The sequence below is a fragment of the Danio aesculapii genome, chromosome 5 (genome assembly GCF_903798145.1).
Source record: "Danio aesculapii chromosome 5, fDanAes4.1, whole genome shotgun sequence".
Classification (NCBI taxonomy): Eukaryota; Metazoa; Chordata; class Actinopteri; order Cypriniformes; family Danionidae; genus Danio; species Danio aesculapii.
Window position 1 is genome coordinate 33,044,297 of NC_079439.1, and position 26,301 is coordinate 33,070,597.

The following is a 26,301-nucleotide window of genomic DNA, read 5'->3' on the forward strand; positions in this document are numbered from 1 at the left end:
AGTTACTGTTGCCTTTCTATCAGCTGGAACCAGCCTGGCCATTCTCCTCTAAACTCTGGCATCAACAAGGCATTTGCACTCACGGAATTGCCGCTCACTGGATATTTTCTCTTTTTCAGACCATTCTCTGTAAACCCTAGAGATGGCTGTGCGTGAAAATCCCAGTAGCTCAGCAGTTTCTAAAATACTCAGACCAGCTCGTGTGGCACCAACAAACATGTTCAAAGTCACATAAATCACCTTTCTTCCCCATTCTGATGCTCGGTTTGAACTGCAGCAGATTATCTTGACCATGTCTACATGCTTTAATGCACCGAGTTGCAGCCATGTGGTTGGCTGATTAGAAATTTGCGTTAACGTGCAGTTGGTTGGACAGGTGTACCTAATAAAGTGGCCGGTAAGTGTATATACTAATATATATATATATATATGTCTACTCTCTGCATATGAAAGATCACAGATTACAGTCAATCTCGACTAAAAAGAAAGACATCAACATTACAAAAACTCTTAGTAAGAAAAGAGTGAAGTGAGAATCACAAATGTTAGACATTACAGAATTATTCAACGTCAAAGTTGAGGAGGAAAAACACCCCGTAAAAGAAGCTTCCACTGAACCAGCCAGCTGGTTCGAAAATACAAGATGACAGGAGAGAGTTCTTGTTCTTAATAGCTTTTTTGTATGTGTTTAAAAGTTGAAGACAAGTACCAAGAGTAAACAATAAGAAACATTTTTCAGTGTCTTCAGAGTATCCCTTTATACTAGCTGTAAGTAGAAACATCAAGAACACTATAGGCTTTATCAGGCCGCGGTATTACTGTATTTTTGCCCTTTTAAAGTTAGTGTTATTTTAAATTTGCAGGAATATCAAACCCACAAAGAAGCAGCTGGATCATGCCACACACTCATTTGTTAGTTTAAAATGACATGAATAATTATAATAATAATAATAAGATAAAGTAGATGCATGTGAAAATGTAATCAATGGTTTGCAATTGTAACTTACCCTCACCTCTCTATTATACTAGTTCAATCTCTTTGAACCTCATTTTATGACTATATTTTAGGGCTAACTTCCCTGAAAGGACTCATTGAAAATGACATTCACAAAACAATGGGCCCACATTGCACTTTTCTCTCAACTGACACACACATAACTAAAAAAAGCTGTGCGGAATGAGTATGAAACTCACAGTGTCAGTTTTTAATGTGGTAAATGCTCTCAGATCAACTGAGAAGGATTACCATTATGAATGGCTAAATAGGTGACAGAGCAGTACGTGATGGAGAAACACAGGCTTTCCGTTCACTGTCATGCTTATTGTAAAGTGTTTCCTAGAGCACACCAGGTGCCGTTAGAAACACTCGCCAAGGACAGATGTGTGACTGTGAGTCATTGTCTCTGATCTAACACGGCAAACAATGCAATTATTCAGTCTTTCAACTGGCTTGTGCTTTTGCTTGGGTTTTATGTTAAAGTTTTAGTACAGGGCACAATGCAGAAAACATGGAATCACACTGTGGAAAACAGAATACATTAAAAAAATGTAATGTACAATTTAGTGCAGAATCTCATGGAATTTGACATATTCTGGATGAATAAATCAGAGTAGGTTTGTACACGTCATCAAGCAGCTACAGTGCTCTGCATAATTGAGTACACTCCATTTTGTATCCATTTCACAGTGAATATAGGCAATGTATTTTGGTGCATTTAAACAAAACAGATTTATTAAACCGATATATTTATAAATTTAAAGATAATACAATTAAATTCAAGAAAAATATTCCAAACAAAATTTTGCTTCTCATGATTTTTCCTCTTTTTAAATTTGTATTTAATATTTTTCTATAACATATACATTTTTTTGTACTAGTTTTTGGACCTTTACTGTAAGTTACTTTGTTAGATAAGCTCCAGATTTGGTTTCAGTGCTGACTAATCTAATGTATATGCGCATATATAATATTGTATAACTTCCTATTAAAAAAATGAATTTAAAAGATAGATTTGTGAGGGGTGTACCTATATATGCTGAGCACTGTATATTGATGTATTATGTGAATGTGAAAGTATGTTTAATCATGACGTCTGCATGTTCTGCTTGTGTGTGTGTGTGAATGCTGAGGTTTTTTTACTCACTAAAAAAAAATCTCTCTATATGAGGGCATGAACTTCATCTATAGATCTGCTCTGACTCTAAAAAAATTGCTTGGTTCAACCAAACTTAAAAAAAACAGTTACAAATAAAATGTTAAAAATGTTCTCCAATAGAAGGGCTGTAATGTGATAAAGTCAAATCCCGTATACAAAGAAACATAAAGGGATAATCCACCCAAAACTGAAAATTGTGTCGTTTACTCATGCTTCACTTGTCCCAAACCAGTTTAAATTTCTTTGTTCTGTTGAACACAAAATTTGTTAATAAGAAAAAAGTTAGAAACCAGTAACCACAGACTTCGATAGTATTTGTTTTTCCAACATTCTTCAAAATATCTTATTTTGTGTTCAACAGAAAAAGGAAAATAATAAAGGTTTGGAACAACTTGAGGGTGAGTAAACAGTGAGTGACATTTTATTTTTGATTCATTAATCCCTTTACGAAGTCTTTTTTAAAATTAAACTTTTAGTTTAACTTAAAGGGGGAAATCCAGAAAATAAAAAAACAATTTCATTAAAGCCCATTATAGCCACACAATGGAGGATCTCACTGCCGTCTGAACTGACTGTGAATAAACCCTTGCAAACAAACACCACAAATGGCCTGTTGTGCAGTGCTGCCAGAGACAAACTCGTAGTCACACGATCACTCAAAACTGAAACCAGCAGCAAAGTGCAAGACTAAAAAGAGAAACAGAAAGCTGGAAAGACTGAGTTTGAATTAACCTACAAATCTTAAAGAGTCAAGATATAGAAAAAGAGAAAGACAAAAAAAAGAAGGGGGGCAGATACAGTATATTAATGTATTTCATGTTCACCAGTCCAGCTGGGAAATATGGAAGCAAACCACTGCTCAACTATAATTGGCAACAAGCAGAAGCAGTGAGATACTGAAAATGGTCACATGGAGGAACTGGTTTGTCTTTGCCTCAGAATGTTTATATGGCCAGCCATACATACTTGATCAACGTTCCTCACAAGTTAAAGGGCTGCTTACTGACTAAACTCAGTGGTTTGTATATAATAGGGGTGTAAATGCTTCAAAAACTAACTTAAGACATTAAATCTTCCCACTTTAAAACATTAAATAAAATTTCAATATAACTATGAACTGAATTTTCAGTCTAAATCCTTTGGACTTCCCTCATATTTCACAGTGTTAGACTGAAGCTCCCATCCTGCCTCACTTCTTAAGGCATTTCAAGTAGTTTGTACTCTCAGAATGTTCTGTAAGATAATTCTTAGAACAATGAACTTTTTCAAAAATTCCCAAGACAATTTTGTCAGTAATTGTACTGCAATATTAGGGTGTAAGGGTTGTAATAATATATGAGTAATATGTCAGACTCTTAGAAGAGGGGTGAGTTGTGAAGTGAGTGGGCCACTTTGACATCCAGTCCTTGTCTTGCTCTCTCTATCATTTAAAAATAAAAAAAGGCAGTGGCTGTGCAAGAGAGTGACCACTAACACTGCAGATCTAATGGCTCTCGATCACCACCGGTTCAAAAACACCCGCAGACACCCTGACAAAAAAACAAAAACAAAACAAAAATCACATATGATATAAATACATAACTATCAAAATACAAACACTCTCCTGAACAGACTCTGAAATTCTGATTTAAACAATAAAATTAAAACCTTTTTAGGATTTTAAAATAAACTGTTACCTTAAATTGCAATAATATTAATATTTCATAATAATACAGTACATTTGTACAAACAAATGCAAACATGGAAACAAGATATTTTTCCAAAACATAAAATCTTACCAACCTCAAAAATTAGATCAGTTGTATAATAAGTTAATAATTAAACTCTTACGAGTCTTTGTTGCATAATTTTTTCTCAAAAGTGTTTTTATTGAACATGTCAGATATGAAACATGCAGTACAAATAGCTTTTCATTTTTTTTTTTTAAATAAAAAAAAAAACCGTCGCTAACATATACATTATGGTTCTATAAAATATATGAAAATATTAAAATAAAATATAAATAAATAAGAATATTAAGTAATATATATATATATATATATATATATATATATATATATATATATATATATATATATATATATATATATATATATATATATATATATATATATATATATATTTATATATATGTTTATGCAAACAACATCCCATGGATGCATTTGGGACACATCATCAGTGATGTATCCTGGGATCATTGGGTGTTTCGTATAGGTTCTACTCTAAAATAACTGAAGGGTCCATCTTCTTTATGTGATTTAAAACCGGTTGCTCACAGTGTCTCGTATTTTTTCTAAGGTCAGGTAGTGTAGATGTTCCACAAGCCTTTTTTCTTCCATTTGAGCAACATCAACCTTCAGCTAAAAGCGTAGCAAAGGCAATCATATTTATCTTACTTTTATTAAAACATAAGGACTGTGGTGTGATGTCAAATAGTGAAATCATGGCCTCAGGTTTTATATAGGTATTTAATGCGTCAGAGAGAAATTTAAATATCAGCTGCCAGAAATCCTGAAATTTTAAAACAAGCCCAAAACATACGAGACTGGTCACAATTAGGCTCTATATTCGGTTTAAATTGGGCTAGTTTCACTTTGGACCAATGTAATCTGTGTCCTACTTTAAATAGCATATTAGTGCATATTTAATAATGATATTTAAAAGCAAATAAAGAGCAGCAGTTTACCTGTTGACAAGCTGGATGCCACTCAATGCTGTGGTCCCATCTCTGCTGATAAACAGTGTTAAATTGCTGTCTGTGAGAGAAAGAGTGACACAATGGTCAGCTTCAGAGATAAGAAAGATTCACAAGTGGGAAATACTCTGACATATATTCACACGATCAAAGTGTTACATGTAAATAAATTAGTTTAAGAGCTGTTAATCAACCTCAACGGTGTCTCAACACACCTTCATTGTTGCTGACGTCGGCAAAGTTTTGACTCTGGACAATCTTCTCCACAATATCATCTGCATCGATGCGCGTGTCGTCCACCCATGTGGGATGACTTTCTACAGAGTCCTTCTTCCTCCTGTGTAGAGATAGGAGATTTTAAATATTCATTTTTATTTATTTTGTATTATTTATTATCATTATTATTATCTTTCAAATCAACCAAGTAATGTTATCCTGCATTTTCATATTCAGTATTTCACTTTAAATAAGTGGACCACAATACCAGTCGTAAGTCTCTTTTTTTAATTAAGATTTAAACGAATGACCTGAAAGCTGACATGAAATACTGTACAGGGTTAATACACATTTTTACAACAAAAATGCCATGACTTCCAAGAATACCAGGTCAATTTTCATGACCTTATGTTTCATATGATGTCTACATATATAAGACAAATCATAAGAAACGTTTAAATTTATTTCAACACATCATAAAACATGCAATATTTTCAATTTATTCTTATATCTATGTAAAATAGATGATGCTTACACGACACTGATAATGTAAGAGCATGTTTTTGGCCAAGAAAAAAAAAAGAAAAGTAAAATCAACTAACCTCCATTCCAATATACAGATATTTGTCAAACTCATTTGAGATAATCTTAATATTTGTTAAACTACTTATAGTAGGTAAAACTACTTCTATTATAAAGCCACGATCACACTGCACTTTTTGCTCCATAGACTTCCATTTATAGGCATGCGAATGGAGCAGACCAGAAATTCAAGCACGTGCGTCAAGTTTCGCATTTCACTACATTTGAAAGTTCAAGCTTGGTGAATTCTTACCTGCGAGATCACATCAGGTGATTGCGTGAGACCAATAGAAGATCATTTAAAATAAGAAATTTAAAATATGGAGCAATCGCTCACTTTTATTAATGTCTAATCATATCGTTTAACCCCGCCCCTTTTCGCAGCGCCGTATGACAGAATTTTGCAAGCACAAGCTCTAGTGTGACTGCAGCTTAAGTCACTTTGGACAAAAACGTCTGCTAAATGACTAAATGTAAATGTAATTTCCATAACTTTTTCAAAAACTTGTGGGTTTGTTTTTCCAAAACTTTTCCAGGCCTGGAAAATGCCATGTCAAAATTGCATGACTTTTTCAGGTTTTCCATGACCGTATGATCCCTGACTGTAAGCTTTCCAATGTTGTATATTTTAAGACAATATTTGGCCGGGATACAACCATTCGAAAATCTGTGGCTACCAAAATTTTTTTAAAATCTTTAAAGTTATCTAAATGAAGTGCTAAATAAATTACTAATCCAAAACTCTACTAAAACACATTCATGGCATTGTAAGATTAATATACTGTGCAATACTAATACTACAATACTAATATACTGTATAATGTTATACAGAAATGCCAAGCCATCTAGTTCTTGTCGTCTTCATCTGCAAACAAATTGTGTGGTATTCAACAAGAAATTTCTAAATAAAAATGAGAAATATTTCTGTTACAAAAACACATCAATCTGCTTCATGAGACACGCTTAATCCCTCTGTTGGAAGCGTTCATTTTCATGTATTTATTTTCATTTGCTCATATAATGAATAAATATGGAAAAAATAATTTCAAAAATAAAGTATTTATATATGTGTATGTTTCAGACTTATCATTTTCCATCAACAATAATGCACTGTTTACTCATTCCACAAGCAGATCAGAGCATGCATTCAGTCACGTTACTGGTGCAGCAGACCTATTAAGGTTTTTGGAGAATGGCTTGAGGGTAATTTATTGTGTAATGTTACTTTTGAGTGATCTAGTCCATAAGAAATTGGTAGAGTTTGATCAGGCCCAAAAAATCCCTACCCGAGCCCATGCACTGTCCATCCGAGTCCGACACATTAACAGATTTAAACCTGACTATTTTTTAATACGTTGGCCATTATAACAGGCGTTCTCAACTACAATTCTGAGTTGTTTGAACTACAGAAATTAGTTTAGATTTATCTTCATGAATAATGCAACAAGGACATTGGACAAGAGGGCATTGAAGGCTGACAATCATTCATCCTGCCATGGCAAGCCTGCTTCATGTGTCTGTTCATCATGAAAGTGCTCTCACCTATTTCACCCCGCAAGCGCGAGCAGAGCGTGAGCAGCGAGTGTTTTTTTAGGCCTCCATAATAACAGAATAGAACTATTATACCACACGCAGAAGCAGTGCATCGGTGCGGACCGTGAGCAGAGCTGATGCAGCATTGCCATGATCATTTCGGCACTGGGTCTATTTTTGCCGCTTAAAGTGACAGTGCATTGATAATGACCAAAACACATTTAATGACAGTAACAAGCAATTTTAACCCAATAAATGCATCGATAAGATCCACTGATATTTATGCACCGTTTCTGCTCCACATACGCGCTGCACATGCGCTGCTTCAACTTTGCTTTCGTGTGCGGAATGTGGAACTGGAATGCGTCCCAGTAAAGGAGATGCTGTGGGAGAAGCTAGAGCTTTGCTGCGCATGACATGCGTTGCCAATTGTACAATTTCCTTGTTTAGGACAACTTTGCTGAAATATTTATTCATTTTCTTTTCAGCTTAGTCCCTTTATTAATCTGGGGTCGCCACAGCGGAATGAACCGCCTATTTGCACATGTTTTACGCAGCGGATGCCCTTCCAGCTGTAACCCATCTCTGGGAAACATCCATACACACTCATACACAACAGACTTTAATTTAGCCTAAATTTAGCCTACCCAATTCACCTATACCGCATGTCTTTGGATTGTGGGGGAAACCGGAGCACCAGGAGGAAACCCACGCGAACGCGGGGAGAACATGCAAACTCCACACAGAAACGCCAACTGACCCAGCCGAGGCTCGAACCAGCAACCTTCTTGCTGTGAGGCTAAAGCACTACCTAATGCGCCACAATGTTGCCGCTGAAATATTCGTTTAATATTTTTAATTATGGCATAGCTTTCCACCTAATTAGGCTAATTAAGTAATGACTAAAAAAAAAAACACAAATGCTTAATGCAGCCCAGCCCAGCCCAAAGATACTGGCAAGATATATCAGCCCATTGCTCAGGCTCAGGCAAAGAGTCTTAACTCTACTTGGTAGTCAGTTTTGTCTGCAAACAAATTCTAAGAGGAACATAAAGCAAGTGTCAGTGTCTTATTGAAGTTCAGTGAGTGTGTCAGCAACTCCTCACCTTGAGAGTCTGTTTAGGGCCAGAGCGGGCCGCGGGGGCCGAGGGGGTCTCTCTGGTTTCAGCAGCTCTTTCTCTTGCTCTGCTGGGCTCTCCACAGTCATAGATGTGCCTCCTGATGTGTTGCTGCTGCTGGTGGAGGTGTTGCGCCGGTGCTGGGACAGATCTGTCAGGCTGGAGGAGTGTGAGTGCTCTGCGCTGCAGCCTGTGTAGAGGACAAGCACAAGATCTGTGACAAACTAAACAAGCAGGAGCATTTGTATTAATGCAAATAAACAACAGCAAAACAAAAAAAGAAGAGGAAGAGAAAGTAGGAAAAGAGTGATTATTCCCCCCAAGTAGAATACATGGTTAAAACTAGTTGACCAATTAATACACTACAGTTCAAAAGTGTTTTCTGAAGAAATAAATACTTTTATTTAGCAAGGGCGCATGTAATTGAACAAATGTGACAGTACAAACATGTATTATGTTGCATATTTGAAATACTTTTTACTGACGATATAAAATGACAATATGAATTAGATTAGATAATAACAATATTAAAATGTAAATAATACATATTTCTTGAGCACCAAAATCCTTATGTTCAAAATGATTTCTGAAGGATCATGTCACAGTGAAAGCTGCTGAAAAATCTGCTAAAATAACACCGAAATCAATGACTAAATTCCTTCAACAATTGAAATACAAAAGTTCCTTTAAAATGTAATCATTTCACAGTATTATAATTTAGACTATTTAAGCAAATGTGCTTTGGTAAGAGATAAGAGACTCTCTTTCAAAAACATTTAAAAAATAGTACAAACTTTTGAACTGCAGTTTAAGCAAATGAAAATAAAATAAAATTTGATTAAGTAAAAACTTGTTATAATAAATGTTTTGCAAAACATTTAGCAAAAAATGCATAAATCTTAAAAAAAAAATCAAATCTGTATTAAAAATCACTATAGACTAAAAGATTAAATGTAAAGACAGAAGCGTAGTTGATTTTGCTTTATTCTGTAATCGGCTATAATCTGTACCTGATATTCTTTTGTTCGTGCCCTGAGTCCCACCTGAGATTTTGCTCTGTTGGCTGGCAAAGCTGGAGTTTCGCGAGTGTCCATTGTGGAACACTTCATCAGGACTGGACAGGTTCTCCTCCAATCCCTCCTGAAGGCCTCCTAAACATCAAACAGCCTCAGGTTAGCACTAAACTACAGTACAACAGCTTCAAGATGGTCCTTACAAAAAAAATACTACACTTTTAATGCAATTATAAATATTAAGTGTTTATCTACTTGTTCTCTAGTTTTTCACAGATTCAAAACAGTCTGCAGTATGTGTGTTGGTCATACCAGAGTTGTTCAGTGGGGTCCTGCTTTTGATTGATCTGCGAGTGTTGCCGCTGAGGGTTGGAACAGGGTGGTCAGCGGTGCCCTCTCCCTTGCGGTCCAGCTGCAGAGAGGGGTCCTGGCCAGCCATGGCAATGGTCTTAGCTGTGCTCACAGGCCTAAACGAGAAAACACAGAAAGTTTTAGACATCATCAGAGGGCAATGAGCTCATGCTTCTATTGATCAACAATTTACATTTGCACTATAAATTGTCTAAAACATCAACAAGAGGCGATTACGCTACGGTAAAGTCTATAGGAGATACAGATGTGGATACACACATCAATATAGCATCATTTTTGTGACGCTGTTCAACAATTACTATTTTTATGTTACTATAATAGTTGGGTTTAGGGGTGGGGTAGGAATGGGCAATAATAAAATGCAATTTAATGGGTAATTTAATAGTTTTTACATTACTGTGAGGGGTATACGCTAATAAAATACAATTACTGGGTAATTTAATAAAAAAATAAATAAAATTCTCATTAATTTCCAGCTGCAGCTGTATCCCTGTAACTGATTTATAGTGAGCATACAGGAAAACTGGTGGTTTTTATCTTTTGGTTCTCAGATTTTGATTCTATTTTCATTGCAACATTTATTTACAGACACTGGGATTTCATTGATTTCAAAACTCAAACAATAATAACATTTTATAATTATTTTTTTCAAGGTTTTCACCTGTAATGGATAGGACAGTAGAGACTGATCACAGGAAAGCAAGGGGAGCAGAGAGAGGGGTAGGATCGGCACAAGGACCACAAGGCGGGAATCGAACTGCATGTGCATGCGCACTAACCACTACACCACTGGCACCGACAATAATAACATATTTAAACTTAAAATATCTCCAGAACTATTACATTTTGAGAGATCACTGATGTTCTGAAATGCCACTCTTTGTAATTAAAAGTTTACAAAACATTTTTCAAAAGTTTTTTTTAATCATTTAATCATTTTCGCTTTGACCTTTTTTTAAATAAATATAAGTAAATAACATTTATATAGAATATTATCGAATCTTTTTTAATTAACATGACTTCATAAGTCAAACAGACATTCTTTAAAATTCCCATGTTCAGGAAATCTTCCAGTACTGTGAGAACGGTTTAAAAAGAAGTTGTTGGAGTGATTGAGCATGATTTTAGTTGTTTTGTCTTATTTTAAGTCATATAGTAAGTGATTTTGAGACCTCCCTGCACATTTGCAAAGAGAACTACTAAATAAAGAGTATTCAATAAAACAAAAGTAATCTACATTATACAGCACACTCACGTTTTGAAGCAGGGATCTCCAGAGAGCAAAGTCATGCCAATGGTAACCTGAGAGGAAAGATGAAATTTTCAAATCTAAAAGAGGTGAAATACACCTTAAAATGACTGTTGACTCCTAAAACATACATCTAAAAGCTACGTATGAAATCTAGATCAACGTGAGTCAAAACAATAAAAATATCTCTGATTCAATGTCTGTTCTTTCGCATTTTTCCACCTGACATGTCTAAGAGACAGTGAGTCAGTCACTCAGTCATCACAGAGACTCATGAGAGGGTTTGACCGGTCACACGTTGCCCACACAGAGGACTGTGTTTATAGTAAGGACAATTCTTCTGCGTTTAAACAATAATCTCCAAAGGTGCTAAGGTCATGGACCTTTCAGGATGAAAAGGCCAATCTTTTTATTTTGTGTATGAGCCTTACAGGCCAGTCAGAACAGACATGTAGAGTCAGTCCGGAAAAACCAGAGATCACACCTACACACGTACAAGCCTTTATCCACAAACAATAGACGTGCTCACCTTGAGTATTGAGTTGTCTTGCCGAGTGTTCTTGGTGTCGTAGCCCTCCAGTATACAGCAGCGAACAGTGGAGCCTGAACCAGCAAACTCCGCCAAGTTGAGGTCAGCAAAGCCCAGCTGGAGATGAAGAAAAAAAGAATAAAACAAAAATTTGACCAGCAGTTCAGAAATAAGCTCTAAACACTCCGATTCAAGCTCTAAACTCTACCATACAGGTCTTGTTCTCCAGTTTTTATAGTTATTAGGACGTAACCAGTCACAGTGAGCCGGTTGAAATCGATTCAAATTGAAAAGTGGACAGCGATGGGGAAAAAGCTGCTGTCAGATTTTTGGACTCTTTCTTTCACCCACTCAAGTTTTTTTTTTCCATCAGCAGGGTACATTGCAAATGTGTAGAGATTCCAGCATGCCAGAAAATTTAGATATGCTAAAAAAAAATCTTGATAGTATAATAAAATTAAAGTTAAAGAATAAAAAGAGTAACAAAGTCTTTATTTGTTTGAATTAAAAGCTTCATTTATTATTAATCTTTTCTTATCTATTTGGAATTTGTTTGAAAATTTCAACTTGCATTTATCATTTGACAAAATATATTTTTTATTGTACAAAGAAATTTGCAGCATTTGAGAAATAATAAAAGGCCACTTGTTCATTTCGAAATTGTCTTAAGTCAATTTGTTTTCAAAATCATGAAAAAAAGATCTCAAAATCGTGCGAGATCAGTGTTGTGACTTGAGTTAAATGAATTGTTACATCTCTAATAATTACAGTGGGAGAAATATGTATAGAACACGTCACCATGTTTCTCAAATAACATATTTGTAAAGGTGCTACTGACTTGAAATTCTCCCCAGATGTTAATAACAACCAAAGAAGAACATATATAAAAATAAAAATAAATAAATAGCTTACAAATTAAGTTATGTGTAATAAAATGAAATGACACATGGGGAAAAGTATTGAACACATGAAAAAAAGAGGGCAGTGAAAGCCCAGACATGAATCCAATAGAAAATACAAAATAAAAATCAGATTTGAAAGATGAGACCCACAGAACCATCAAGATTTCTACACTTTTGTTGAAGCCTGTGAAAAAAATAAATAATATTAATAAAAAATACATGAATAAATAATAAAAAATAAATAAATAAATCACACCAGAGCAATGCATGTCTAACTTCATTGTCCATTTGTATTTAAGCTGCCATCCATCACCAAAAAAGCCTTTCACATAAAGTATTAAATATATTTTAGTCATTCCATTATCATTACACATAACTAATTCTTCAGATTTTGTTAGGTTTACTTTTATTTCTATGTTGGTATTGTTTGGGTCAAAACATGGCTCAATTTCATGTCAACAGCTCCTTTAGAAACATTATTCCCAGGAAAAAAACATGATGAGTTCAATCCTCATTTCCCCCACTCTATATCATTAGCTCTACGAGCATGACATCATGAAAAAGTCACAACAAACATGTTCAGTGTTTATCCTATTTATCTTGCCTTGCAACTTCTAGTTTCATTTATTCAGGCAAAAGACAGTTTGTCAAGCTGTAAAAAGCACACAAGCTAGCTTGCTGAAGGAGGAAAGGAACTGGTTAACTCTTAAGAGTGCTCTTACATAACAACAGGCATGTGAAGCTGGCAGTCAGTCATGCATGAAAACCCTCTGTTTCTCACTTGATAAAGGTTTCTCCAATACTAATGGCAAGCATTCTTCCAACATTTCTCTGAAATCTCCCTCTCTCGCTCTTCTTTCCTAACAGCAACAATGTTCTCGGTCAAACAATTCTATTAACCTTGGCAAATGATATAAGAGTAGCTGATATAAATCTTTTCATCTGCTTTATTGGTTGAATACCCTATACAGTCAGCACTGCTGCACGTGACCAGCTGGCCTTTAAAAATCATTGATGTGTGATATTACAGCAAGGGATAAAAGGACAAATGCAGGCACACACACACACAAAAACACAGAATATACTTGATCACACGTTCAGCAGTAAGTGGATGAAAGTGTACCATGAACACTCCATGAAAAAACATTGATTTTTAAAAGTCAAAACAAAAGCTGTAAGCCGTGTTCTCTGTCTTTTGTTCTTCGTTTTATTAACATTAATATATTAAGACCTAATGCACAGATCTAATAAACCACAAAACTCTGCTATTCACTTCTGACAGCATCACATTTGGCCATTCAAGTGCAATAAACCACAAAAAAAAGAACGATATTGAGGATTACATGGAGTCTGAGAGAGCAATACTTTCTGTGTGAGTGCCTCAGGTATGTCCATCAGCCCAAAATAGTGTCTCATTCATGCATGCTTGTGGATATATATGTCATATTATAAATGATACAGCAAAAACTTTAACTCTCTATATACACTTAAATCGCCATGGTGTACGTGTGCTTAAAAAGCGGGACATTACATGAGTAAGTATAGAGTGCTTTGCAAGGAGTGCGTCATGTTTCTTGCAAGGTATATACTGAGCAATGTGGATTTAAATCGGCTGTACCATATACATTCTTTATTATTATTATTATCTATTTTTTGCTGCTTTTATTCATTATACCTCTATCTGATGGGGAGGAGACCAATGTGATTGTATGTCCAAACAAGAATCTATAACTCTCATAGAAAGGCATAACTGCATACGAATGATGCAAGAGCTGTATGTGATGCCTCTGGTGACCTTTTAATGCAGTTCTTTATTTGTCTTTTATTTCCCCCTCTTTTTGTGTTAGATGTTGTTAAAACAAATGAAAAATGTTAGAAAATGTTAAAACAAATGAAAAGTGGACAAAAAGGGACATTAATAATCAGAAGAGATTGAGAAAGTATTCATGTTTTGTCTTCATCTAAGATTTTAGTATGTGTGTGTCTGTGTGTACTCTTCTTTATCTATATTGGATGTTCCACTGCTGCCTTTAGCACAAACCACTTCCCCTGTGACTGGCACACATCCCCTTTCTGAAAACCATTCATGTGCTTAAAACTTTTATGTGGTTTGTTCCAGACTTCCACAATTCCAGGCTCTGAGATTGCCAATAACCAAGTTATTCCAGGATTCACATTTTATTAAACGAAATTCATCGATTAATAAATGTGTCAATGTTCTATAGCGTTCAATTATCTGCTACAGTAAAGGTCCCTTTATTTCATCTTAAAGGTCAAATCCACCCCTCCTTCCTGTGTTTCTCCATCGTTCCCTGTTACGGTCCATAGATTTGACCTCACAAATTTGCCGTTTCTGCTGCGTCAGTGCTCGGCTTTGACAGGCCGCTCTCGTTCAGGACATAAGGGATCAGTAAATGAGCAGAAAAGGACAGGGATACACACTCCCAAAAACAACATCCTCCTGTAACTCATTACAAACATGTTCCTCTACAGTAATTTGGCCACGATGACCGAAATCAGCATCATCACATGCCCAAACAACTAGCAACACTGCTGACTATTACACGTGCTACCAGTCTTCACAATATAATGTAAAACACTCCATGTTCAGTTGAGGTCAAAATTATTAGCTCTCCAGTCATTTTTTCTTCTCTTCATCAAATATTTCCCAAATGATGTTTAACAGAGCAAGGAACTTTTCACAGTATTTCCTATAATATTTTTTCTACTGGAGAAAGTCTTATTTGTTTTATTTCGGCTAGAATAAAACCAGCTTTGAATTTTTAAAAATCATTTTAAGGTCACAATTATTAGCCCCATTAAGCTATACATTTTTTTATAGTCTACAGAACAAACCATCGTTATACAATGATTTTCCTAATTACCCTAACTTGCCTAATTAACCTAATTAACCTAGTTAAGACTTTATCTAGTAAAAAATATCTAGTAAAATATTATGTACTGTCATCATGGCAAAGATACAGTAAAACAAACGAGTTATTAAAACTATTATGTTTAGAAATGTATTAAAACATTAAAACATCATCTTTCTGTTAAACAGAAAATGGAGAAAAATATACATGGGGCTAATAATTCAGCAGGGCTAATAAACCTGACTTTAACCATATATATAAATAATTATATCATAAACATTACACCCAAACCTAAATATTTAAAGTGAAAGTGAAACTCATTTAACATAAATCCAAAACTGGCTTGCTTGACATTATCTACATTAAATAAGTTGCCTGAAATAAAATTGAGAGGAAAAGGAAAAGTTGAAGAGTATTGAAATCACCATTTATTTGGTAAATGTGTTCACTGCAACCGTAAACATTTAATTCATTCTTCTTGAATTAAATATTCATTTCTTTCAAGAAAGAAATAAGACTCCAACATTACTACATAAAGTAAACTGCTGTTAAGAAATTTTGGGTATTTACTAAAAAATCTGTGTGTGTTCATCAGGGATGTCCCGATCAAGTTTTTTTGCCCTCGAGTCAGAGTCATTTGATTTTGCGTATCTGCCGATACCAAACCCGATCCGATACTTCTATAATACATAAAAAATAATAAAGAAGAGCAAAGGAACATCCTGGATCTGTTTCTTATTTAAATTTTTTTTATTTCACCTTATTTTAACATTCTACAACATTCTACGACTCCTGTATCAGGATATATACAATATATATATCCTGATCGTGAGTCCTGATCGTGAGGTAACATTCGATTCTGATTGAGTCTGAAACTGCGTGATTGGGCCAGATTTCCGATCATCTGATCGGATCTGGACATCCCTAGTAAAAGACCTTTAAAAACTGTGTGGACCAGCCTTTGGTCCCTATGAGGGGGGGGGGGGGGGGGGGGGGGGGGATTAAAATAATAATAATAATAATAATAATAATAAATAAATGATGTTTATCTAAAAATTAAAAGATGCAAGATTTAGGAGTAGGGTTGTGTTAAGGAATGTAAACTAAAGACTATGGGATAAAGAGCTTTTCATTCAAAGTCTCTAAATTATGGAAACACACCAACTTTGGGTCACTTTAAAAAGCTAATTAAGACACATTTACTTAACATCCTTTTTAAATGATGTTTTTTTTGTTTGTTTATTTTTTTTTTACTTTTGGTTTAAGAAAAGCGCATTACAAATAAAATGTATTATTATTATTCATTATCTAATATTGTTTGATCAACATAAGAAAATATTGTAGGTATATGTCAAACTTGCACAATTGACATCAACTAAATATGTGTGTGTCTGTGTCTGTGTGTACATGTACATATGCATGCATCGGCAGTGTGATGAAACGAAGGGCCTTTGACCCTTTAGGAAATGTCTTGTTTCCTTTGTTGACATAATTGTGACAGGCTCTACTGTAATTACTAAAACATTTGTTTAAAATGTTTGTCATCACTGATTGACTGAATTTTGTACAATTATTGAAGATTGGTACAGGCAATGTCTGTTGGTGGTGGGTTTTCTGGATTCTCAAGGTGCAAAAAAAAAACAAAAAACACATCTTTTACATGCGCAGAGAAGAACTCTGAATCCCTAACACTAACCTCCTGCTGCACACTCTTTATATTTGCTTTTGCTGTACTTCCTGTACATGTGGTGCCCTGAAGGTTTCTGACTTCAGTATGCAAACTTGTGTGTATAAATGGAACTCATAAGTGCTGTGAGTTTATAAACATATAAGACCCAGTGAAAAAAACTGCCTTCTATAAAAGAGCGTGAGAGAGAAATCTGTGATGATCCCTCAGAGACTGTACATGATGAAGAAACAATCATATGGAGAGAAGGAAAATAAGAGACATGTCATGGAAGTGATGATATGGGTGGAAAGATCTTACCTTTGAAAAAGCCTTTCCACCTTTCAGTTCCTGGAAGGCAAAAAACAAAGAGATTATTTGTTATGCAATATGTTTGCCATTGGCGTGGTGACACTAAGGCAAAGGGTGTAAAGGGTAACGAAAGCAAAGAAACAATGAGACAGCAGACAGCCTGTATAGAGTATATTTAAACCTTAACTTACACTACCGGTCAAAAGTTTGGGGTCAGTTTTTTTTTATTATTATTCATTTTATTTATTAATTAAAATAAAATGATTCTGTTTATCAAGGCAGCATTTATTAAATTAAAAAAAGTTAAATTGTTAAATACTTATTTCTTAAATATTTATTTATTTCTTATTGTATGTGGTTTCAAATGAAATTACTCTAGTCATTATTGCTTTTATTACCATTACCATTAATAATAATAATAATAATAATAATAATAATAATAATAATAATAATAATAATAATAATAATAATAATAATAATTAATATTAGAGTGGTTTCTGAAGGATCTTGTGACCCTGAGGACTGGAGTAATGAAGCAGAAAATTCATCTTTAAAATCACTGGAATAAATTAATAAATTAAATGATAAACTACTTTTGAACAGTTATTTTATAGTGCAATACGTTTCACAATTGTACAATTTGTACTGTCTTTTTGATTAAATAAATGCAGCTTTGGTGAGCAGGAGAAGCTTATTTTAAAACATTTAAAAATGCTACTGACCCCAAACTTTTGACCGGTAATGTACATATCCCAGAGGGTGATTTTTTTGTATTTACATAGTTTTAAACTTCAAAAAGGTCATAAATCATTTACAACACTTTTCATTTAAGTTTAATATTTGCTTCACAACCTTTTCTGTATATATATCTTCATTTGGTTTGTTTTATCCTTGTCCTAAACCCAGATTTTAGGACTTAAACTACAAGTTGTATTCAACTGTGTGTTTTGTTGCTTATCTTTTGTTTTTAAAGATAACAAAACATTTTGTCCAAAAACTTGGTGTAACTGATTACTAAGAATACAAAAGTATCAGTAAAGAGTACAGCATAAAACCCATGTGGTGTCATAAGTAAAAAGATAAAATAGATAAAAGTAGAATATTTTAGTGCTCATTGGCTTTTATTGTGAATTTGTTTATTTACAGTGCTCAGCATATAGAAGTAAACCCCTCACAAAATCTACCTTTTAAATTCATATTTTCTTTAGAATGCTTAACAATATTACTTTTGTTCACACCCATTAGATTGGTCAGTACTGAAGCCAAATCTGGAGCTAATCTAACAAAATAACTTACTATAACAGTCCAAAATGTATATGTTAGGGGAAAATATGAAAAAAAATAAGAGAAAGAAAGAAAAAAAGATCAAATGTAGCTGAAATTTTAGTTTGTAATTATTTGAATTAAAATGTATGTCTTTCTATTTCTAAAGATGTTCAGTGACTAAACCATTATTGTAATAAATATATAACTGTTTAATAAAGCCAATTTGTTCAAATTCATAATAAATAGCACCTTTATTTACTGATATATGGATGAAAATATTCATTTTTTCAAAATGGGGTTTACTCAGTTATGCTTATTTGTTTATTTATATTTTTAATCATTTTAGTTTTTTGAAAATGTAAAAAATTATACTAAACTATTTGTGTCTAGGATGCATAGAATGGTTAAGACAAAGACCACATTCCACATTTGTTCATAGCTTGAATAGTGAAAAATGTTCTAATAATTTTCACCACTTCATATGAAAAAGAGTTATCATCAAGCAAAAATGAAGAAGATCTATGTGCATAACAGCGAGACTAACCTTACGCACAGACACTCGGCAAATGCAGGGGTCCAGGACCCCTGTGGCAGGACTGGCACTCATCTTACACACAAAGGGGAACTTCTTTCGCCAGCGAACACAGTTCTCCTGAACCTCCTGCCTGTGGAGAGACACAAAGCGAGAATGAGCGATCAGCATCATTACAAATCAGCCTTTAGGAGTCAGCCAGTTTCAACAATAATGAGGAGATCAAACAAACAACACAATCATCAACCCTATGATGATTAACAAAACGGACAGCACAGTTCGCTGAGGTCTCAGATCATTGTGAAAGTCTGGCCATAGGTGATGAAAACATTTGCACCATCTATTCACAGGGGCTCAGAACCCTTCAACCCGACAGTTCATCTTCGGGACAATGGGACTTTACACAGGAAATGTGTCCAATAAAGAAAAACGCTTTTAGGTCACAAATGAAGCTGGACTGTGGCTACAGAGCACGTATTTCCGACTGTACAATATCAAAGGACAGAGGAAGAAACTTTATTATGCTCATCCTTTCATCTCTGCAGACTCTTTGGTGAAAGTGGGTCGGTACGTTCTTCCTTTATTTTGTTTTATTCCTTCTCGTCATCCTCTTTAGCTCGGGACTGCTTCCTTACATCCTCAACACATTCAGAAATTGTCTAAAGTTTGGTTGGTAAAATTCCTATTTGTTAGTGGCTTTCCAAACACATACTATTGATTTCTATTTGTTCAATACAATTACTGTGTTAAAGGGCACCTATGATGCAAAATTTACTTTTGGAAGCTGTTTGGACAGAACTGTAGGTATAGTGCAGCCACTGTTACATTGGAGTGATAGAAACACAACAAGTCTCTCTTATTTTTCACATTCCCTGACATTAAAATAGGATCCAAACCCCAGAGATTTTGAGGCTCACCGCAATGTGACATACGAGTGTGGTTTTTTTCCCACCTACCATATTGATTAACAGGAGCGCATTAGCATGTCTAACGTCTATAAACATGCCCACAGCAGGGTTTGCAAAGAAACCAGGATTAAAAGATCTGTTCCAACACTCTGTGATCAGCTGCACCTCAAGAATTTGTTTTAAAAGCTAAAATATAACGCTATCATTTATTAGCTTATAATTAAATCACATAAACGAATCACTTTTATTTGAATCTAAAAATACAATTTACATATAAAAATGGACATTTTAATAATTCACAGTATGTTGATATCCTGACACTTTTAGGTCTTTTAGGTCATCATAGATTTTGTTTTTAGTCTTTTTTTTTGTCTAATACATTAATTCTCAAAAAATTGTTTATATTTACATTTTTTAAACCTTTCATCATATTCAGTCATATGTAAATCGCACATTTTAAACGTTTTTTTTTTAAGCAGTTTTGTGTTCTGGGTGATTATAACATAAAAGCTCTGCACAACTTAACAATAGTTTGACTCAAATCACCTCTGGAAAATATCAGACCTCTTTTCTAGTCAGTTTTGAGACTTTAAAACCATGTTATTAGCAAAAAATTCATAAACACAAAGAAACTATGCAAAAAGATGTAACAGAACTAAGAAAGTATATAAAATCAATATGAATTGCATTACAAAGGGGTAGAGCAGAAGGTTTTTTAATATATAATATAATAATAACAACCTTATTATTATAATAATTTATATATATATATATATATATATATTATTATTATTATTATTATTATTATTATTATTATTAAATATAAATATTGGACTTCTGTATCATAATTTAAAGTAAATGTTTACTGAGCTTCTTCCCCTGCAACTACACCAGACATCACTCCTTGACTAATAAGAAAATCAAAATGATATTTATATCCAGACATAGCTGACAATTTCATAAGAATATTACCTGACCTCTAATACGGAAACTGCAAACACCAAACCAAGCACTGTTGAGTCTGTCTCACCAGATAAAGCTCTTTAACTTTAAGGTTTTTCCCGCCTGTTTGCAACACAGTTATCCTTCATGGACGGTGCCTGGAGGCAGATTTGATGGCCTCCTCCTGTCCTTTATTTACCCTGGGCTTGTAGCCAAGGCATCTGTCCCTGATATCCGCCGGCGTGCCAGGGAAAATGAGTGCGGATAAAGGCACATCCATTACCTCACAGAGTGACCCTGAACAGACTGGCCCAACAATAAAACCCCACACACAAGCACACATACACACACACACCAACTGATGGGCTGATCGTGAGCTACAGGTCACGTTTGACTCTGTTAGACAGTCTGATAATTCAGACAGCCTTGCATCCAAGACTAAACAATTCGTTATCACACCGACACGATGACAAATTTCAAAGCAAAGAAGAACTCAAATTAATATTTACACTAAAGAAATGACATTTGCTGTTTGTTCAAACTACTTAATTAAAACGAGCTAAAACAACACAATTTTTGAGTTTTAGGGGGGACAACTTAATATTGTTTTAGTGATGCTCCAATCGATCGGCCGGAGATCGGTACCGGACGATAATCACATTGTATGACTCAATCGGTACTCGCTAATCTGGCTGATCTCATGAACCAATCGCAAGTGTTCGCTTAGGGGTTGACAATCAGAGGAAGATCCGTTTTAACGTCTTATGCATCAAATATACACTCCAAACTTTTTCTTCATTAAGACGTTGATGTTAAATTGATGTTGAATTCTTCTTTTGTCATTTGCAATGTTTCCAAATTGCATTTTTAGTCATTTTTCTTACCAAACTTTGATCTGTCTCCTCTATTATTTTTTGCAAAGCTGCTTCTGACCATGACATGTCCACACTAGATGGTTATAAGACGTGGTTAAGGGATTATATGCAACATCCTTCATTTATTCTCTTAGGAAAAGAGAGATTTCCACCCATGTATTGTGCTTCAAATTGTTTTATGTTCAATCTATTTAAATTTGTAAAATCTAATAAGTTAACTTAATTCCTTCCTTTTTTTACAATGTAGCTTGTATTGATTTTAGCTTGTAAGATTTCTGTTGTTTTTTTTGTAAAAATGCATCTCTCTCTCCCTGTAGGCTATATACATATATACAGTTAAAGTCAGAATTATTAACCCCCTTTGGTTTTTTTCTTTTTTAAATATTTCCCAAATGATGTTTAACAGAGCAAGGAAATTTTCACAGTGTGTCTATCTCAGTGTGATAATATTTTTTCTTCTGAAGAAAGTCTTATCTGTTTTATTTCGGCCAGAATAAAAGCAGTTTTAAATCTTTTAAAATCAATTTTAAGGTCAATATTATTAGCCCCTTTAAGCCTAAGATAGTCCACAAAACAAACCATCGTTATACAATAACCTGCACAATTACCCTATCCTGCCTAGTTAACCTAATTAACCTAGTTAAGCCTTTAAAGTGTCACTTTAAGCTGTATAGAAGTGTCTTGAAAAATATCAAGTAAAATGTTATTTACTGTCATCATAGCAAAGATAAAATTAAATGAGTGATTAGAAATGAGTTATTAAAACTATTATGTTGTGTTAAAACAAATCTTCCCTCCGTTAAACAGACATTGAGGAAAAACAAAATAAACAGGGGGGGGTAAATAATTCTGACTTCAACTGTATATAGAGCTGCATTTTTACAAACAGTGTATTGAAAAAAATGTTATATTTTCACCTAACATGCACTCCAAAAATTACATTGCTGTGAGTTCAAACTATTTTAGAACTACTTTAAATTTAGCTGAAACATTACAATTCTGGAGGGATTTTTTTTTGGGGGGGGGGGGGGGGGGGGGGCATAATTGTTTTATGTTCAATCCACTTAAATTGGTAAAAACTAACAAGTTAACTGAATTTCTTTATGTTGTCTCAACACAAATTGACTGTGTGAAACCCAGCAGTGTACTCATTGTGGTGTATTTTTTTGTACATCACCATGATCTTAAATTATTTTGTTAGAAATAAAGCTGCAAAATATATCATTTCAACATCGATATCGCAATGTCAAAATCTGCAATAGTACACAGGACGTCACGTAATTTAAAAAGTGAATTTAAACCATTTGGACACAAGAAAATACAAAGTTTGCCACTCTAAAAAAGATTGTGTTTAATTATACAATGGAGACTATATAGTGTTATTTTACATTTCATTATTGAATTTCTCCATACTGTGTTTCACCGAAAAGCATAAAGCATATATCTATTTATTTTATAATTTTGTACATTTTATGTAGCATCACTCCCCTAAGAAAAGACAAACACACACGTCTGGATCCCATGAGTTCTTTCAGAGTCTGGGCTACTTCCCATAGCTTTGTTCATCTGAGTGAGAAAGTCTTTCCTTCCTGTTCTGAGCAACATCAGACATTCACAAGTTCCTCTGAAACACTGAAGCACCTGTCAGATGACGCATACAGATCACTAGTGGTGTGAAGAACAGAGGACTGCAGAAAATTTTTCATCATCAAGATTTGAAAGAAGAAATGTCATGTGCAAAGCACAGATGATCAAGCAGTACCATATATTGAGAACAGATTACAGACCAGCTACAAATGTTACCATTCTCTTGATATTTTACACGCTGTTTCTGTCCACTGTTATAAGCTTCAGTCATGACAAATGATGAAAAACAATCTAGCTTTGCTGCAAATTTTAAATGTTTTTTTTTAGAAAAGGAGTATCAAAATTGAGTTGCAATGTGTGTGTTACTTTAAACTTTTTTCCTTTAACAAATTATAATCAAATGTGAATTCTTAAAATTTGAGATGCATTTTAACAAACGTTAACCTTCATCTGTTTCATTCTTTTGTGATTCCATAATATTTTTAACATTGACAATTACATAACTATGATACATTTTTAGTTTTCTTTTAGGCGACAAGGGGATCACACACCAGAAGCGCCGCTCGGCGGCTCGCCACGTGGCGCCACACATTTCAGAATTCTAAAAATAGATTTCTATCAGTGTACACACACCCGCGCCGAGCCACGACTCAGGACCCTGTTAATTTTTCTGCCGCGCCACAGAGCGCCATCTGATTAGTTTCATGTTAAATATCATGCGAATGTGCGTGTCTAGTGTGAGATACTTTTAACTGTAATGTGCGCGCCGTGTTGCAGCGCCGAGCAGCGCTTCCGTTGCGCGACCTGCTTTAGGGTTTATATTTCAACGTTTTTTTCTTATTTCAGAGCTTGAGTAATATATACTTATACTTAACGTACATATTAAATTAGTTGTTTGATGCTTGATGTTTAACTGATATTTTCTCTTTATATTAATATAATTTTTTATGTGTAGTCATGAACACACTTGTTTGTAGAGCAAATAGTTTGTTTATTATTCCTAGTCATTTCCCCCATAGGTGACTGAATCGGAAGTTCTAAAACAATCCCACTTCCGCATTGCTGAATAAGGTCAATATGCTTGAAGAGAATAAATTGCTTTTAAAATTGTCTACAATATTAGTTTTCTACCAGTATATTTTATGTACTAATTTCACAAAGTCCGATTTTTTACTACCCACGATAAATGTATCTCGCTCCATGGTGCGGATCATGATTAAAGAGCAGTTGTTGCCTCTAATTTGAAATCACTGAAGATTCAGCCTTAGGTCTCCAGTGAAATGAAGTATCAAATCGGCCAATTTGCTTAATAAAAAATAAAAAATAAAACTGTAATCAGAAACAGCCATGGAAAATCATGATCAGTGATTTAATTGAAATAAAACTAATGTTATCTACTAAACAATATGAGGTAATAAGTGTCCAGTTAATCAAGCAAATATACTCATATTGAGAAATTAAAAAGTGTTTGTTCCATAAATGAAAAAAAATAACATTCACTATTATATAAAGATCTGATAACATTAATTTATCCACAAAAATGCTCTGAATGACAATAAACCGCATTAAATAAATCACAATAAAGCATCAAATTCAAACCGAACACCATTTTCAATTCATAATACAGCCAATCTCAGAATCAAAGACACATGAAAATGATGCATGTCTGCATGTGGTCCTTCTAGATATGACTAAAGACACAACAATCAGCCACCGGGTTGAATGATAAAATGGCAGTACACCCACAGGCACACATACCCACACATATCAACCCACAGGCACAGATATGCAGTGTTAAAGTGGTGCCCTAAAAATCCTCAGATGATATTTACTCAGCATGACTCAAAATGTCCCTGATTCACAGAACAAATGGAGTTTAGGTTAACCCTGTTTCCACATAGACCCATTAAAACGCACACACACATGCACGCACACAAGGTTTATGAGTATTCTCCGCATGAAAAAGACGCTTATTGTGTGATCCCTTAACCCAACCCTTACAGGAAACCGGTGGCAAAAATTGAATGTCAAAAGACCCCATTAAGTTTGATTTTAAAGCATTTTGGATTACAAGAGCATAAGGTATTACCTTGTAAACCGAATAAACCAGAACACACACACACACACACACACACAAACACACACATCTCTAACATTCACACTCATTCCTACTTCAAAGCTGTTGTCGCTAACCACTAACCACACATCAGATGGGAAAGATATTTAGGTGGATGAGTAACCCCGCCAGTAGTTAACATTTGCAACAATAAAAACTTTCAACAATATTGTAAGAGCTACTTTAACACTAGTGAAGTAAGCAAAGCTGATAAAATTCCCATTCTTTCCCAACAAATGACCAAAAACAAACTCTTTCCATTACGAAGCAGTTTCTTTCTGTCGTCCAACTTTTGAAAAAATAAAATAATATAAAAATACAGTAAACCCACTTTACTAGCGGCATGTAACTCAATCACTATATTGCATGCGTTGTATTAAATCATAATGGATTAGGTGGTGTGTGTGTGTGTGTGTGACATGGTGATTAAACATCACAACAGCTAGATTGAACCACACGAGAGATGATCTGTGAGCTATTACTGCTGTGCCCTTGAGAAAAGCAATGAACTCTGGGATGTTCCTATGGGATGGTGCAAATATATATTGCACAATGATAATCCGATGTGGATAAAAGGTCTAAATGACTGATCTCCACAGTATCAGGGACATTTGAGACAGGAGTATAATGATTTACACTGACAAACTGACTTTATATCATGTTTGATAGCTCAAATATTATCACGAGATCTAATTATGTAATCTTCCGTAGTCATAAATGAAATGGTAGTAAGCTTATTAAAGTGTAAATCCACATAGACCTCATTACACTTTAATAAACAAAGGAGAATCCCCTCTGGACTTCCATCTCAAAATCAAAACAATGATTGAGTTTGCTCTTGTTAGAAGCATATGAAATC

At 34.5% G+C, this 26,301-nt stretch overlaps 1 protein-coding gene across 2 annotated transcripts in view; it reads right to left on the bottom strand.

Moving 5' to 3' along the window:
* The window catches only part of eeig1b (estrogen-induced osteoclastogenesis regulator 1b), a 53,991-nt gene continuing 27,690 nt past the window's right edge, over positions 1-26,301 (bottom strand). Inside the window, exons 4-13 of one of the 2 annotated variants that reach the window (XM_056457961.1) lie at positions 19,027-19,147; positions 17,226-17,255; positions 11,464-11,580; positions 10,941-10,987; positions 9,626-9,780; positions 9,311-9,451; positions 8,289-8,490; positions 5,067-5,188; positions 4,843-4,912; positions 1-3,685 (exon numbers count right to left, since the gene is read on the bottom strand). In XM_056457961.1, coding sequence (XP_056313936.1) covers positions 3,640-3,685; positions 4,843-4,912; positions 5,067-5,188; positions 8,289-8,490; positions 9,311-9,451; positions 9,626-9,780; positions 10,941-10,987; positions 11,464-11,580; positions 17,226-17,255; positions 19,027-19,147 — 1,051 coding nt within the window. In that variant the 3' untranslated portion in view covers positions 1-3,639. The remainder of the gene's footprint in view (positions 3,686-4,842; positions 4,913-5,066; positions 5,189-8,288; positions 8,491-9,310; positions 9,452-9,625; positions 9,781-10,940; positions 10,988-11,463; positions 11,581-17,225; positions 17,256-19,026; positions 19,148-26,301) is intronic. The other variant, XM_056457962.1, reaches the window with a different exon arrangement.